Source organism: Manduca sexta, chromosome 22 (genome assembly GCF_014839805.1).
Source record: "Manduca sexta isolate Smith_Timp_Sample1 chromosome 22, JHU_Msex_v1.0, whole genome shotgun sequence".
Lineage (NCBI taxonomy): Eukaryota > Metazoa > Arthropoda > Insecta > Lepidoptera > Sphingidae > Manduca > Manduca sexta.
Window position 1 is genome coordinate 10,297,705 of NC_051136.1, and position 14,072 is coordinate 10,311,776.

The 14,072-nt window shown below is 36.6% G+C and overlaps 1 protein-coding gene across 5 annotated transcripts; it reads right to left on the reverse strand.

Annotated features, from left to right (window-relative positions):
* Positions 1–952: 952 nt before the first annotated feature.
* Positions 953–13,805, reverse strand: LOC115445854 (probable phosphorylase b kinase regulatory subunit alpha). Of its 5 annotated transcripts, none has more exons than XM_030172328.2 (18): positions 13,281–13,805; positions 10,707–11,692; positions 10,185–10,398; positions 9,933–10,042; positions 9,198–9,345; positions 8,552–8,716; positions 7,800–7,967; positions 7,413–7,542; positions 6,827–6,912; positions 6,301–6,483; positions 5,302–5,558; positions 4,594–4,722; positions 3,943–4,081; positions 3,646–3,690; positions 3,011–3,115; positions 2,464–2,579; positions 1,967–2,224; positions 953–1,729 (listed from the first exon to the last, which is right to left on the reverse strand). In XM_030172328.2, exons 1-18 carry the CDS (start codon positions 13,537–13,539, stop codon positions 1,472–1,474), a joined length of 3,756 nt encoding a protein of 1,251 aa, XP_030028188.2. In that variant the 5' UTR covers positions 13,540–13,805; the 3' UTR covers positions 953–1,471. The 5 variants fall into 5 exon arrangements, with proteins under 5 accessions (XP_030028188.2, XP_030028187.2, XP_030028190.2 ...); XM_030172327.2 differs by lacking the exon at positions 9,198–9,345 and adding an exon at positions 9,672–9,819 and having other exon boundaries at positions 13,281–13,804; XM_030172330.2 differs by lacking the exons at positions 3,646–3,690; positions 9,198–9,345 and adding an exon at positions 9,672–9,819 and having other exon boundaries at positions 13,281–13,803.
* Positions 13,806–14,072: the final 267 nt, after the last annotated feature.

A 14,072-nucleotide genomic window follows, 5' to 3' on the forward strand; every position in this document is an offset into this window, starting at 1 on the left:
ATTTAAGCTATTTTTTACTAAGGTGGTATTGCGAAACTTGTATTATATTGTTTTTTTTTTCTGTCATGGCACAGTGACCCCACTGCACCTGATCGTAAGTGCAATAGAATGTCGACTGACGAGAGATGATTACCTCTCAACAGTCAACACAATTATGCCGGTCTGTTGGAACCAGATATAGACAAGCTGATGCCAGGACGCGACACGCTTGGGCCACTATGGCGGGTTTTAACACCTTGTGTATGATGGTTGCTATCCGGGTGAATATAAAATATATTCTATAATTAGCAAAATATGTTAAATAAAACGACGTTTTTCTAATTTATCAATTAAAATATATTTTTTTATAAACAAATACAATTTAAATTTATATAATGTTGCTAAAGATTCTTTAATCATTTCAGAAATATCTTTAATTACATTCAATATCACCCCTAATGACAATACTATTGTTAATAAAATCATCTATCTCTAGTGTCTTATGTCAACAATATAATTTATAATACATAATATACTGCTGGGCTAAGGGCATTTAATATTGCCAGTTGATTCTTAAAATTGTATAAATGATGCATAAATTGCCCTTAACGATTTCATGAGTAAATAAATAAAAGATTAAAATTTGTCACAAAATATCATATTATTCTCTAGTACAATATAATTTTTCATATAAAAACAAACTTATCTCTCAACTAAAATAAAGATTCGTTCATAACTATTGATTGGGCTTGTCAAATTAGGCCCAAATTTTTGTGTTCATGTTGATGTACAATTAAAGCAAGAGTAATAGCTGAGGATTAAGGTAAGTTATTTTAAACTGTAACATTCCTGAGATGATTTAGTATTGACTAAAAGTACATGTAAATACATAGGGCTGTTTTGCCAGATATTTTTTTTTTCTTTTAGTGTAAGGCCGCACTACTTTGGTATATTATGGTATTTAGCTACGTCATTTTGCAATTCCAATATATCGATATAAGCAAACGCTTTGGCGATTTATTCCCGCGACAGTGCAACTAGTTTATTCGTCTGAAACTTAGGCGCACTCGTATATAGCGCTTACCGCCATCACTTTTTTGGTTTGTTGGGGGCAGTTTTTAACCGTAATGCGTGAACGCATAATGGTTTTGAGAATGCGAAATATAATCGCCTGCTACATACAACCTTAGTGCGGCTTTAGGTTTAGATTGATTAGAACTGAAATAATTTTCATAACAATTTGATATGGCATACTGTAATAATGAGTATGGCGAGCGATGAAACAGGCATTTACTTGATTAAAATAATGTTACTATTGACATTTTTAACTAGTTAGCAGCTTGATCCGCTTTGACCGACACGATGAAGAGAATGACTACAAGCTACTGTTACATGTATGGGGACAGTTACTGGAGAGGGAATAACGAACAACACGTAGCAACCAGGACGCTCGCAGCAGAGTAGGTCGTAGACGTTTGTAGAACGTTGTCGGTTAGGTGATGGCGCACTCGATGGGCTGGTCGGTGGGCAGGCGGTCGGCCAGCAGCGCGGCCACGGCGCGCGCCAGGTACGTCATGGTGCCGTAGCTGCCGCTGGGCGCGCTGTCGTACAGGTGCTGGCACACGCCGGCCGCGCCGCCGCACACCAGCGCGCCGCCCGGCGTCCCGCCCGCTCCGCCCGCTCCGCCCACCGCACCCGCCGACCGCTCGAGCTTCGCGCAGCAGAGCGTTGCGTCGCCGTTGCACCGCATCTGTACATACGTAATATTATTAGAAACCAAATATTTCATTAATTTAATATAACTCTCTCAAAATAAAAGAATTACCTTTGCCATACAAACTTATACAGGGTGCTACAGAAAGGAGGGTATCAACAATAACAATGATTAAATCATGTAGCGTTTAGTTGGTAATCCAAATAATTTCTGATTTATTGTATCTCTAATTTGTATAAAATAATGATGTAATTCATGAAAAAAATAATTTACCTGGTCTTCTAAAAATATCTGGTTCGCCTTGTGTACTAATTGTTCGACGCCTATAGTGCCACCCAAATGGGAAACCGCCTTATATTCAACAACCAAGGTCAACACCATTAGAGCTTCGACTACCAACTGCCTATATTCTGGCTGGGGTATGGAGTTCAGTACGGTTTCAACAGCAAGGGCGAATTTCAATTCACCGGATGTCATCTCTTGTGTCAAATTCGGTTGAAGAAGTTTACCTTGAATTACTAAACCTTGACACTGGAAAAACAAGTGTATGACGGAAAAATATATATTTATTATTTACATAAAAGGCAAATATACAGTTATAAAATAATATGACAACACAATAGACCAAAATATATTTTATAAAGGCACCCTAATACTCTATAAAACTAAGGAACCCCAAAGGCACTTAGCTATGGTTCTTGTGGTCTGATATCTCATCGTGCTAATTATAATGCCCGTACTTCTAGGTTTATTTGAGTATAGTATATTACCTTCTCCAACACACCCCAAACCCGAGGATAGAAGTCCCGCGGTACGCGGTTAAGCGCCCCGTCCAACCGACGTCTGCGTAACCACTGTCCTTGCCGATCTGGCTCCGTATTGGGCGCTTTAGAAAATATCATTGGTTATAAAATATTTAAGAAGAAATTATATTTGCTTTGAAGACAAATTTTCATAAATATTTTGCACATGCGGAATTGGCAGACCGAAATAAAATAATAATTGTCAAATAACAGCAGTAACACCATACGAACTTTGTGTTACAAAGTATACTACGTGGCACTCACTGCACTCGCCACATAGTGACATAAGATGTTAAAGCGCAGTACACATTAAAGTTGACGCTCCGTTAACGTATGTAGGCCTCGTTTTGTCGGCGGGCTCAGCTTGGCGATAGAAATATATTGCCATATCTGTATCAGCTCAATGGATTCAGAGATTATCTTTCATGAATAAACTGTCCAACTTACAAACTTTACTAGTTGCAAATTAGTTTAACGAAGACGGATTGCTAAATTAGTATTATTGGGTACTTACAGTCATCTATGCCGCCTTGTAGTGATTGACCTTCTAATACAATTTGAGATTTCTTTCCATAACGGTTCGATTTATTGCTCACTATCGAGAAGTTGCCGCGGCCAACTGCAAACGAAGGTTTTACCTCTGTCACAGGAGTAAAATGTGATTTGTATGACATTCTCAAAAACGTATCAGTAGTTCTGGCGGAGAATTATGTAAGGGATACGAAATACTAAATTGGCTTTCTGAACAAATGCGGTAAAGGCGTAACGGAGTTGAGCAGGATTTACGGCCAAAATTAATAATTTATCATCATATCTCCAGATCGATCGAGGAAGTACATCAATAGGAATAAAGTTTGGTGGTTACGCTTACATGTTACTTATTTTACTTTAATTTATATTTCAGGTCGATCTGTAGATATCGATCAAGTTTATTAATTGGCCGTCAGTAGGGGTATATTTAAAAAATCAAATAGAACTATTATTTACAAATAATGGCGCAGAATAATCATGAAAATTAATTGATGTATGTAAAACGACGACACAAAAAGCGGACGCGTCTTTACACAAGTTAATCAATTGTTCACAGTGATTATTAACAAAGTTATAAAAGGGGACAAAAACATTCAAAATTGTGACGTCACAACTCGCCTTTATTTCTATCGATTTTTCCCTTTATAACAGACAGAGAATTTGCTGTAACAGAAACATAATAATGTGTAGAAAGAATAAAGAGCACCGGAAGACTGAAAATATTTAATTATTTAAAATATAAAATTCAACACGCTGTATAATATACCATAGACTAAAATATATATTGTACTATTGCGACGAAATAAATAGCTTATAGTGTATTAAATGCCTATGTTTATCAAATTCATTAAGATATCGGAATGTCTGAGAAATGCCAAAAATTTGTATACTAAATAATAATAATCTACTACATACCACTATTGATAGCAAACTCTTTTCCGCTCAAGATGTGATACAGTAAGTTTTTCATTTCGAAGGGTGACAGGTTGAGCAAATGTTCCGAAGCCTCTTCACCATCACAGGACAAGGTTCTTGACAATTCTGTAGCCATCACCTGTATTTATTGGAGGGCAAAATTAGTGTTAAAGTCTTGGTGTTAATTGTATTTTGATCTAGAAATGAGCTATAAGAGGAACGCTAATATATTGTAATAATAAAGTTATGTAATTTTTATAGACAGTTCTAAATAAAGTATTGAACAGACTACAGAACGACTGTAGTGCTGAGATGTCGGGTTCGATTCCGGATCGGGCAAAAATATATTGGGTTTTTCTATCAGCCCGGAGTCTGGAATTTGTGCCCGATATGGTGACAGGCTCACTCCTTATCACAACATGGGACGGAATACACACAGCGGAATGTTAGCACTAGTTTCGTCTCTGTTTACCTATTTACGAATAAAAGACGCGCGCGCGTTTGTGTAGTGCTGAATATACAGGGTGTCCTATAAGTCAACATTCAATATAGGAAAAGGTAAGCTCAATTCTAATTACCTTAAGAAAAATCAACAAAAATTCATGAGGAAAGACTTGGCTTCCATGTTGTAAGACTATAGGTTATAGTTACCTGAATAATTAGTCCGACTCTGAGCCTCAACATTTCCAGGAACAGCTGCGGTTCCGTGCGTATAAACATGGCTAAATAAACCAGTAGCTCTTGTGTCAACATGGCTGTGCTTTCATCGTCCCCGTACGCCTGTGAACACCCATCGTATTCATTATGTTACTTTTATTAACTAGCTTTTGCTCGCGGCTTCACCTGCATGAAGGAGTTTTCCGGGATAAAAGTTCCGCCATTTATTTTCCTGGGATAGAAAGTATCCTAAAACCTTTCCAGGGTCTTAAACTATCTCCATACCAAATTTCATATGAATTCTTTCAGTAGACTTTGAGAAAATAATAACATACAAACATACAGAAAAGGGGATGTTGTTTAATATGTGCAGATTTTATGTCTGTAAAAGTACCAGCTGATATTCATGAGATTTTTATAATGTACAATTTATGTTACCTTTATATTATTTCCATCTTTGTCACGGCGAAAACGCTGCATGTAACGTTATTGTTTCATTTAAATTTAATTTTTTGTGCAAATATTAAAAGAAAAAAGTAATTAAAACCATAAACTATTCCACGATAAATGTCAATAAAAGCAAAATGAACGTGTCAATAGCTAATTAATTAAAGGAAAATATGCTAGAACCTCTAGGCAACCACGTTACAGCAGGCAAATTAATAAAAAAGTCACCGCCCACGTCGCTTTAAAAAAACTTACCAAGTGAATTAACTGCCTCAACTCATTTTCAGGCAACGGCGCGGTGATAGTATGCTCGTTGTTAGGCGGCATTCCCACTGTGATCTGCTTCTGCCGTACTAGCAGGTCGGTGACTGCCTTGGCGAGGTCCTCGACTCTCTTGCCCAGCATGCCCGCGGTATGTCGAACCAGACCCCAGAGCTTTTGTGTGCACGCCTTCTCGTAAAGGGCCTTGAGAAGATCCTTAACAGTGACAGCTTTCCCGTTTTCTATTATATCTAAAATTGGATTATTGTCATAACACGAATGATATCACACAATATATTGATAAGTATAATCTGAGCTTGACATTATTTGAGAATAGGTGATGAACATTGTTGCCAACATTGCCAACGCTGCACATATCTTATTGACGCACATATCTAATACTAATTTAAAACAATGCACTACATACAGCCGTCGCGATCGGGTGCACCACTTTTAACATACAATTTTATAACATTATTTCTAACATTTATAAACCTTTAAACAGTTTATCACGTACATTAGTTATTTAACCCAATCTGAAGCCCCACATTTAAATTTAGATCAGAATATTTTTTGCAGCTTTCAAAAACAGGCTAACTTGTAGCTGGCCTGGTGATGGTTTTTGTAGCCCATGGACTAATAATAATAATAATAATATCAGCCCTGTATTACATATATACTGTCCCACTGTTGGGCACGGGCCTCCTCTATTACTAAGAGGGATTAGGCCTTATAGTCCACCGCATTGGCCCAGTGCAGATTGGTAAGCTTTCACTCACCTTCGAAATTCCTATAGAGAACTTTTCAGGTGTGCAGGTTTCCTTCACCGTTAAAGCAAGCGATAATTCACAAAGAATACACACATAATTTTAGAAAAGTCATAGGTGTGTACCCTTGGGTTTTCAACCTGCGGACATTCGTCTCGGCACTCCGTTCCACAACCAACTAGGCTATCGCCGCCCATGGACAAAGTTAATTAATACTCAATATTACCGGTGTTAAAGTCGAGCCCGTGCGTGTCCACGAGGTACTGCAGTATGTCTCCCTGTTCGTCGAGACTCTCCGTCTCCCTGAGCATGGCGAGCAGCTCGTCCGTCTCTTGCTCAGCGTACAGCAGGTTTTGTGATTCAGACGTGGTCCGGTTGCGAATCACCGACGGCGGCGTTTTGTTTACCACTGAAATACCGTTAAGCTAAATTTAGACTGGCAAGTTCTTGCAGAAATATATTGAGCAGGAACTTCAGGATGAGTTTACATTAGCGGAAATATTCTATAGTTATGTACAGATGCAGTTTATTATAGGTCCTGCAAGCGTCAAAGTTTGCAAAATTCAGCTTGCCGTGATTGTTTTAACGGTAAAAATTGATTGCGGAAGTCGACTTGTACAAGATTTTATGCGAATATATTTATTTATTTTTAAAAAATACGGTGTAAAATTGTATTGGTGCGAGTACTGTGAACAATAAGCTCGACGTATAAAGAAGAATCCAAAATATACTGACATTTTGAGACTACTTACCCTCTTCTCTAGGCGGCGACGGGCTTTGCTCTTTAGTAACTTCGATCGTTGGTGGTGTAACACCTAAATTCGTAGTCGAAGTACCTCTGCACATAACAAAAATATTTAACACACTAAGGGGACTATTTAACATACTAGATATTATTTAATAACAAACAGAGATAAAATATAAGAAAAGCATCCCCATAGCGTAAAACGTCTATTGAAAACAAGACATTGATACCAAGCAAAATTGAAAGCTGAACGTTCATGTCATTTCGTTATCTCATTTGCTTGCTTGCACAGCAGGTGCGAAAAGTGACATTTTTCAAAAGGTAACCCGAAGTAAATAAAAATTGCTTTAGTTAACATATAGCGGTCAATTGTACAGAAAACAAAAACTAAGACAAATGTAAATAAACCTAAAAGAGAAGACGGTAGAGATCGGGTTGTATGGACGACTCGCCACTGTAGGACAGTAATAGTGGTGAGTGGTGGCGTAATTGCCACAATTTGTATGTTATGTCGTTAAGTATGTTAGAAGCCTATGTTTTAGCATGCGTACATGTTTTGGTTAGTATTTCTATAGGATTCGAGTGATACTTACTTAGTAACGACCTTTTTACGAGCTTCCTCAGGCGAAGGACTGCGGCCGAACATCGGTTCTACCTCCAACCAAGATGGTTTGCGTTCCAATAACGGCCCCACATATTCACCTTCCATACCCAAAGTTTCCGCTACAAATCAGAAATATTTTTGTTGATTAAAATAAATACTTAAACACATATTCAGAGTTCAACGAAATATTTGTCAGTAAAAGGAAACCTTCAGTAATTAGTGTAGAAATGCAGTCTATAAAAGTAACAACAGTTACCTTACAACTTGTACTAATTCAAATCTCGTCACTATTAAGTATTAAGAACCATTACGAATTCAAAAATAAAAATCAAAAGAACAAAACAAATAGTTATTTTGTAGCTTAGTGAGTACTTACAGTCGACGTTGATGGAGCGGGTCTTCTTGATGGCGCCGCGCACCGACATGCGCCGGCGCAGCGCGCGCGCGTGGCGGGCGCCGGGCGCGCGCGCCAGCACGCTCGGCTTGTGCCACAGCGACTTCACCACGTGCTCCTCCAGGTAGCTCTGCACCTGCGGGTTCAGCTCTACCCGAGCGCAACACGACAATGGATTACACCGTTCATTAATACCGGCTTCGCTGGAAACCGAATACAAAGACAGGTGATGGTACGGTTGATTCCTCACACGACAGTAGAACATCGCAATTGAATGGTATATTAAATATAGTATATTAAATGGTATATTCCATGTATTATAAATAACTAGCACAATGTTAGGCATGCTTTGCACAAGCAGAGCATGCCTAACATTATTTTTTCAAGTAATTTGGTGAATAATCATTAGCACTATCACTTGTCGTTGTATTCGGGAGCGCTTTTCTTACACCCTGTATATACAGTTGGCATATCCTACTACCTAAATTGGGTAAAATATTATATTCAAAATAGATCAATAATAGTATTCTGAGTGGCCTATGTATGTTCGATATACGAAATCATATAGACACTGAATGGCAATAATAAATTTTGTGCAATATATTTTAAAGCAAATACACATTTTCAATGTACACTACATACATACAATACACATACACGTTCCTTTCCATTTTGGGTGTAGTTATAACCACATAAAAAAAATTAACATTAAATCAATTTCACCAAATACTCACTATCAGGATAACCATCCTCTTGACTGCCCAAGAAACTCAAGTTGGTGATAGCTGACGTGTTTAAAAATTCACCGAGATTGCCGAGAGTCACTCGAGTGCCGTTAATGTAGCCCGATTTGAGTTTCTTCATTGTAGTTATCATCGCCATTGGTATTTTGCCTTGGTCTGGAAATGTGGCACATAATTACCCACTGCGAACCTCATGCGGGAATTTATTAGGAAAGCAATGTATCATGGTTTGTTAGTGATGAATCAAATTTAGAGTTGTTAAATACTTAATTTTGTAATGATTTTTAATACCTAAATCCGTTTCATAATGTTAAGTATGTACTTCAACTACAACAACTTCCTCAAATATTTGAGGATTGAGATTAATATTATGCAGGGCTCCAAAAAGTAAACAAAAAGGTGTGTGTCGGTACTGGATGTCGTATCTCATCATATCCTCATTCTTCTACACAATGTTTACAAACATTCAATAGTTAAGATATTTTACAGAATAGATAGCAACACTTACTATTAGAGTTATTGTGGTGTACCAAACCGCAGGTTGCAGGTGTGAATTACGCGAATCTTTATCAACAACTTCAATGTGTAGTCGATTTTATTGCAAACATTTAGATAAATAAAGACAAACAAAGTTTACCCATCAAATACTGTGTGGCTAGTAAGGTGATAGTCGGGCGTCCTAGCATGTGCTTCCAGCTCATGCCGAGGAACGCGACGTTTGCCATGAAAGTGCTTGCGAGTAGCGCCGGGTCGCGCGACATGTAGTACTCCTCATAGTCGAAGTTCTACGGCACACCACAACCATGCGGGACGTTAGTACAAACAGGGGACACTAGTATATACATTTAATGAATCAACTAAAATGTTAAATAAAAGTCTCTAAAATGGATAGATAGGGGAAAACAAACAAAACTAACTAATACCTAAGTACTAAAAAATCTACTGGTTTGGAGATAAATAATATTAGGCAATATGCACACACCATACTCATTACCCTTGTCAGTAAAAAATAATATAAACACATAAAATAGGAAATTGCGATATGATATAAAGGAAAAGCATGAAAATGAGCAAGCATTAAAACCCAAAATAAATAAAGTGTAAAATATACCTAAATGCATTTTATTCAAAGTCAATACAACAAGCGGTCTCCCGAGAAGATTTTGCCAAGAAGACTTCAAGAAATTAATTTCAGCTTTGAGGGTATCAACCATCAGTTCATAATCGGAAGCAATGTAGAAACGTTTCATGTCAGAGAACTAGATAAAAGAAATATTTGTATATAGATCAAGTGCAAGATAGATGTGAAGACATAAATATATACCATTATTCTTGTTAGATTATTCTATTATTAAAAAAAGTGCGCAATTACCTGTGGAGTGAATGCAAATATGCGTTCATTTAGTGAATATAATTTGCTAGTGCTGAGGATACCAACGTCACGTGACTTTCTTCCAGATAGACCAAGTTTTTTGTTTCTACCTATAATTTTAAAATATTTTGGGAAATATAAATAATTATTATTTCATTGTAAATGGAAAAGTAATTTGAAACACATAAAAATTATTTGTCATCTGGTCTAGAATTCTTAAGTTTCAAAAAGTGATTTATCAGTTATGTTTACCTAAATATGTGTAAAGATGACTCAAAACTCTAGCTGGCTGCACCTCAATGGGGGCTACATCATTAATAGTTTGGACATGAAGATCATATTCTAGCAGTTTGTCCCTAATTTCATTATCCTCTGCTAGTATTACAATTTGCACAACAACATCAGGTTTCTTTTCTGAACATAATCGTCTATTCAGAGGGTCTAGTTCACCTACAGCCAAAAATCCCTGAAAGAATTCATTTTTTTCATAAATAAAATAATTAAAGAATATGAATAGTCTAATAAGATGTTGAGTTGACAATTCTCAATTATCTCTTAAGTTTGGCAAGGAGCCAACCATGAATACAGTACTTGTAAAAAGCAAGCAAGTCTTATAAAGCTCATTGTAGTGTTTACAAAATTATATGACTATACAACAGAAAACATTTATTATAAAGCAATTGATAACAGCAACATACACACATTTTCTTTAAAATATTTTGCTGCCTTTATTTTGTTTAACATTACTTGCCAAATACATGTAAAATAAAATACCTCCTGCAATAAATTTCCCAATATATATAATGACTGAGCCCAAATAAATGGACATCTGCCTAATGGTATTCTTTCCTGACTCCCGGGATCACTTTGTTCTAGATCAGCCTTATCAGCAGGCACTGCATACAATTCAGGAACTAATTTGATGCCATCATCCTTCCTTATCATTATTTTATCTAACTTTTGCATATACTCTGAGACATTTGCTTTGTCACCTTGAAAGCAGTAATCGAGTATGAGATAGCAGAAGAATAAAGGCCATTCACACTCAATGTTCTCAAACATCCTTAACTCCCATGGTTCATAGTAAAGTCTATTTGGGTCTTCTCTGGGAGTCTTGTGACCATCTCTTAGGAACCTCTTGCATCCAAACTTCCCTTGTAATTTAGTAACAATTGCATCTCTTGTTCTTGCTATCAACAATGGATCATCAACAGCAAAGGCTGGATAACTGATAATTGACAAAAGACCAGAATCTAATTCTTTACTATTTGATTCTCTTGGCAACATAGATTGCAATACAGCTTGACATTTCTGAGCCTCATCAGCTAAAACGTGAATGACGCTAGAAGGCCCTCCACGGGCACCAAAGAGATCCAACTCATTCATTGCTTCAAGAGCAGCTTTGGCCATACCAATGGAGCTAGCATTGAGCTCTGGCAGTCCATGATTTGTCTTGTCCCCCCTCTCCCAAATACCATAATCAGGTGTACAATATGCTGACTCAATATAGAATACTAAATTTTGAATGAAAGCAACTTCATCTAGAGAAAATACTATTTGCAAGCCAGATGCAGTCATCTGAGCCAAAATTAGGAGATATAGGGAGATAGCATCAATCTGCAGATGTCCCCATTCATTGTCTTTAACAACTGTGCGGCCAGTTGTTGATGAATATTTGGCATGAAGAGAATCCAATGAATGTTGAGTTGTTTTGAACTTCTCCACTTTATCTTTTTGCTGCATCATAGCCATTAATAGACCTGTATACAAAAAAAATATTTGAAAGAGCAGTATTTTGTTGCATTTTTGCATATTGTTAAATAATATTCTACATTATTGCGCTAGTACATTGAGGCAAGATGAGCGAAATGATATAAATTCCATAATGACTTTAAGTAATTCTAAAGTGAAAAAGGAAATTTTGTTGAGGTTGATTACTGTATAAATAAACTGTCTTACCAAATATGACTCATGCCGCAAATTACTATTCTGTTACATGATGCTCATAACTGCAGTGTATTATCAAAATAAGGCTTAATATTGTTGCCTAAGTAAAGTGTGGTATGTTAATTAACTATGATATTGATAAATATTACATTACACAACCTCATGTCATATTGTTTGTATTTTGAATTTTTTTTGATATAGAATAGATAAAAAACACTATCAAAATAAGATTCCAATAAACTATCCCAATGAATTACTATGCGTTAAGGCTCGACCGAGATCTCGGTCTCGGTCTTGGTCTCGGCATTCTCGGCTATAAATCCAACCGAGAAATTTGTCTCGGTTCTCGGCTAAAAACCGCCGAGATTCTCGGCAGTGACCAAGATGTAACTGTACGGAACAGAATGAGATTCAAATCAGCGCGCGGCCATATTCGTCGCTCGGTGTGAGTGACTGAGTAGGCAGTCTGCGTTGTCATTGGTTGGAGTCCCAGTTGGTGAACTGCGGCCGCCTGCGCGCCGTTCGTTCACTGTTTATTTAGCCATTGTTGTTTAATAGAAATTAGTTTAAATTTTGTAGTTAATAAAAGTAACAAACCCATACTAGGCCAGCTTGGTGAATGCCTAAACCCTCTCAGTAGTAGTAGAGATATGTTCCCAGCAGTGGTATCCAATATATAATACATCATATAAATTGTATAAATGTAAGTACTTTTAAGTATTGTTTTGCTGAGTTATTACTTGTATGATGAAAGGAGACACTCTTTGAAGGGTGAAAATGCCGAAAAATTTAAATTAAACTATTTTACGGATTTTATCGCGGTTTTAATATTTTACTTTTCTCCCGAGGTTTCGAAGACTTTGCAGCCTTCATGGTCACGGGGGGGACTGAGGTGTTGTTCATCCACAAAGTCAGAGTTACAATATCTACCTACATTTTACAAATTCGAAACGTCAGGAGAAAAGTAAAATATTAAAACCGCGATAAAATCTGTAAAATAGTTTAATTTAAATGTCTAACACTCACATATACATAAGAAATCATTGTGCCGATATTTTTTTTTATACTACATTATGTTATTTGACTTTGATTGTTAAAGCAGTTTTTATATAAAACAGTGCCTACAGTAGTAAACAGTTAACATTTTTATAGTTTATTCACGTTATTTCATTCTCGGTCTCGGCCGAGATTAAAAAACCCGTCTCGGCCGAGCCTTACTATGCGTTTAATGGTAAGGATAAACCAATGAAAATAAGTTATCTATAAGCATGTCAAACTCTTGATGGTTCATTATGGGTTCATTTTGCTAGATAACTGCCGGTAGCCGGTAAGAGCGTTTATGCGAAACATCATTAAATGATTCAATAAGTAAAAAACCAGTTTATGAAAGCAATAATTTACCTCGCATAAGTTTCACGCAGCTCTGCTCCAACTCATATGTTTTAGCGCGATCTTCATCTTGATCAGCAATTTTCTTGAATGCCATTGACAGGCCCCATACTGCGAGTATGCAGTACAAGTTGTCCCTGATCCATGCATGATCATTATGAGGACTTGCAGGAAATAAGCCAGTTACAGGCTGCTGATGGTCTAAAATTAGCTTGTGTACAACTCTTTGATAATAGTCCAAACGTACTCCCGAATTACTGCGGGTTCTCATTTTTCACACATTAGCACATACTATTTATGTAATATAATACTCATTGCGTAGTTGGAGCGGTTTAAATAGAAGTCTAATCGTTCGTCGTTTTTAACAAAATATATTTATGTCGTTTGAATGTCGTGATTGTCACAAACAGAGACCAATAAACTAGAGTCACAAATTGTCACTTTATTGATAAATGTCATTATGACAATGAATAGATTCAGCAATGAGCTAGGAGATAGTTCAACACGGATTTGTTTTCTAAATTGTTTTGTATTCGGTTTTATTATTACTTGAAATTGGACAAATCACAGATTGAGTAAAAAAGAGTTGAAGCCTTAATATAAAAGAAGAAGACGGAATCTACCTCACCTTCCATTTATGTCTTGACACAGGATTATATATCCTTATAATTAATCGACTAATATAAAATATATATAAATATATATATATATATAATGAATACGTTATCATAATTAAGAATTAATAATGAAATTAAGAATTAATTTCAGATACATTGTCTGTATTTTATTTAAAATTGTAAAACC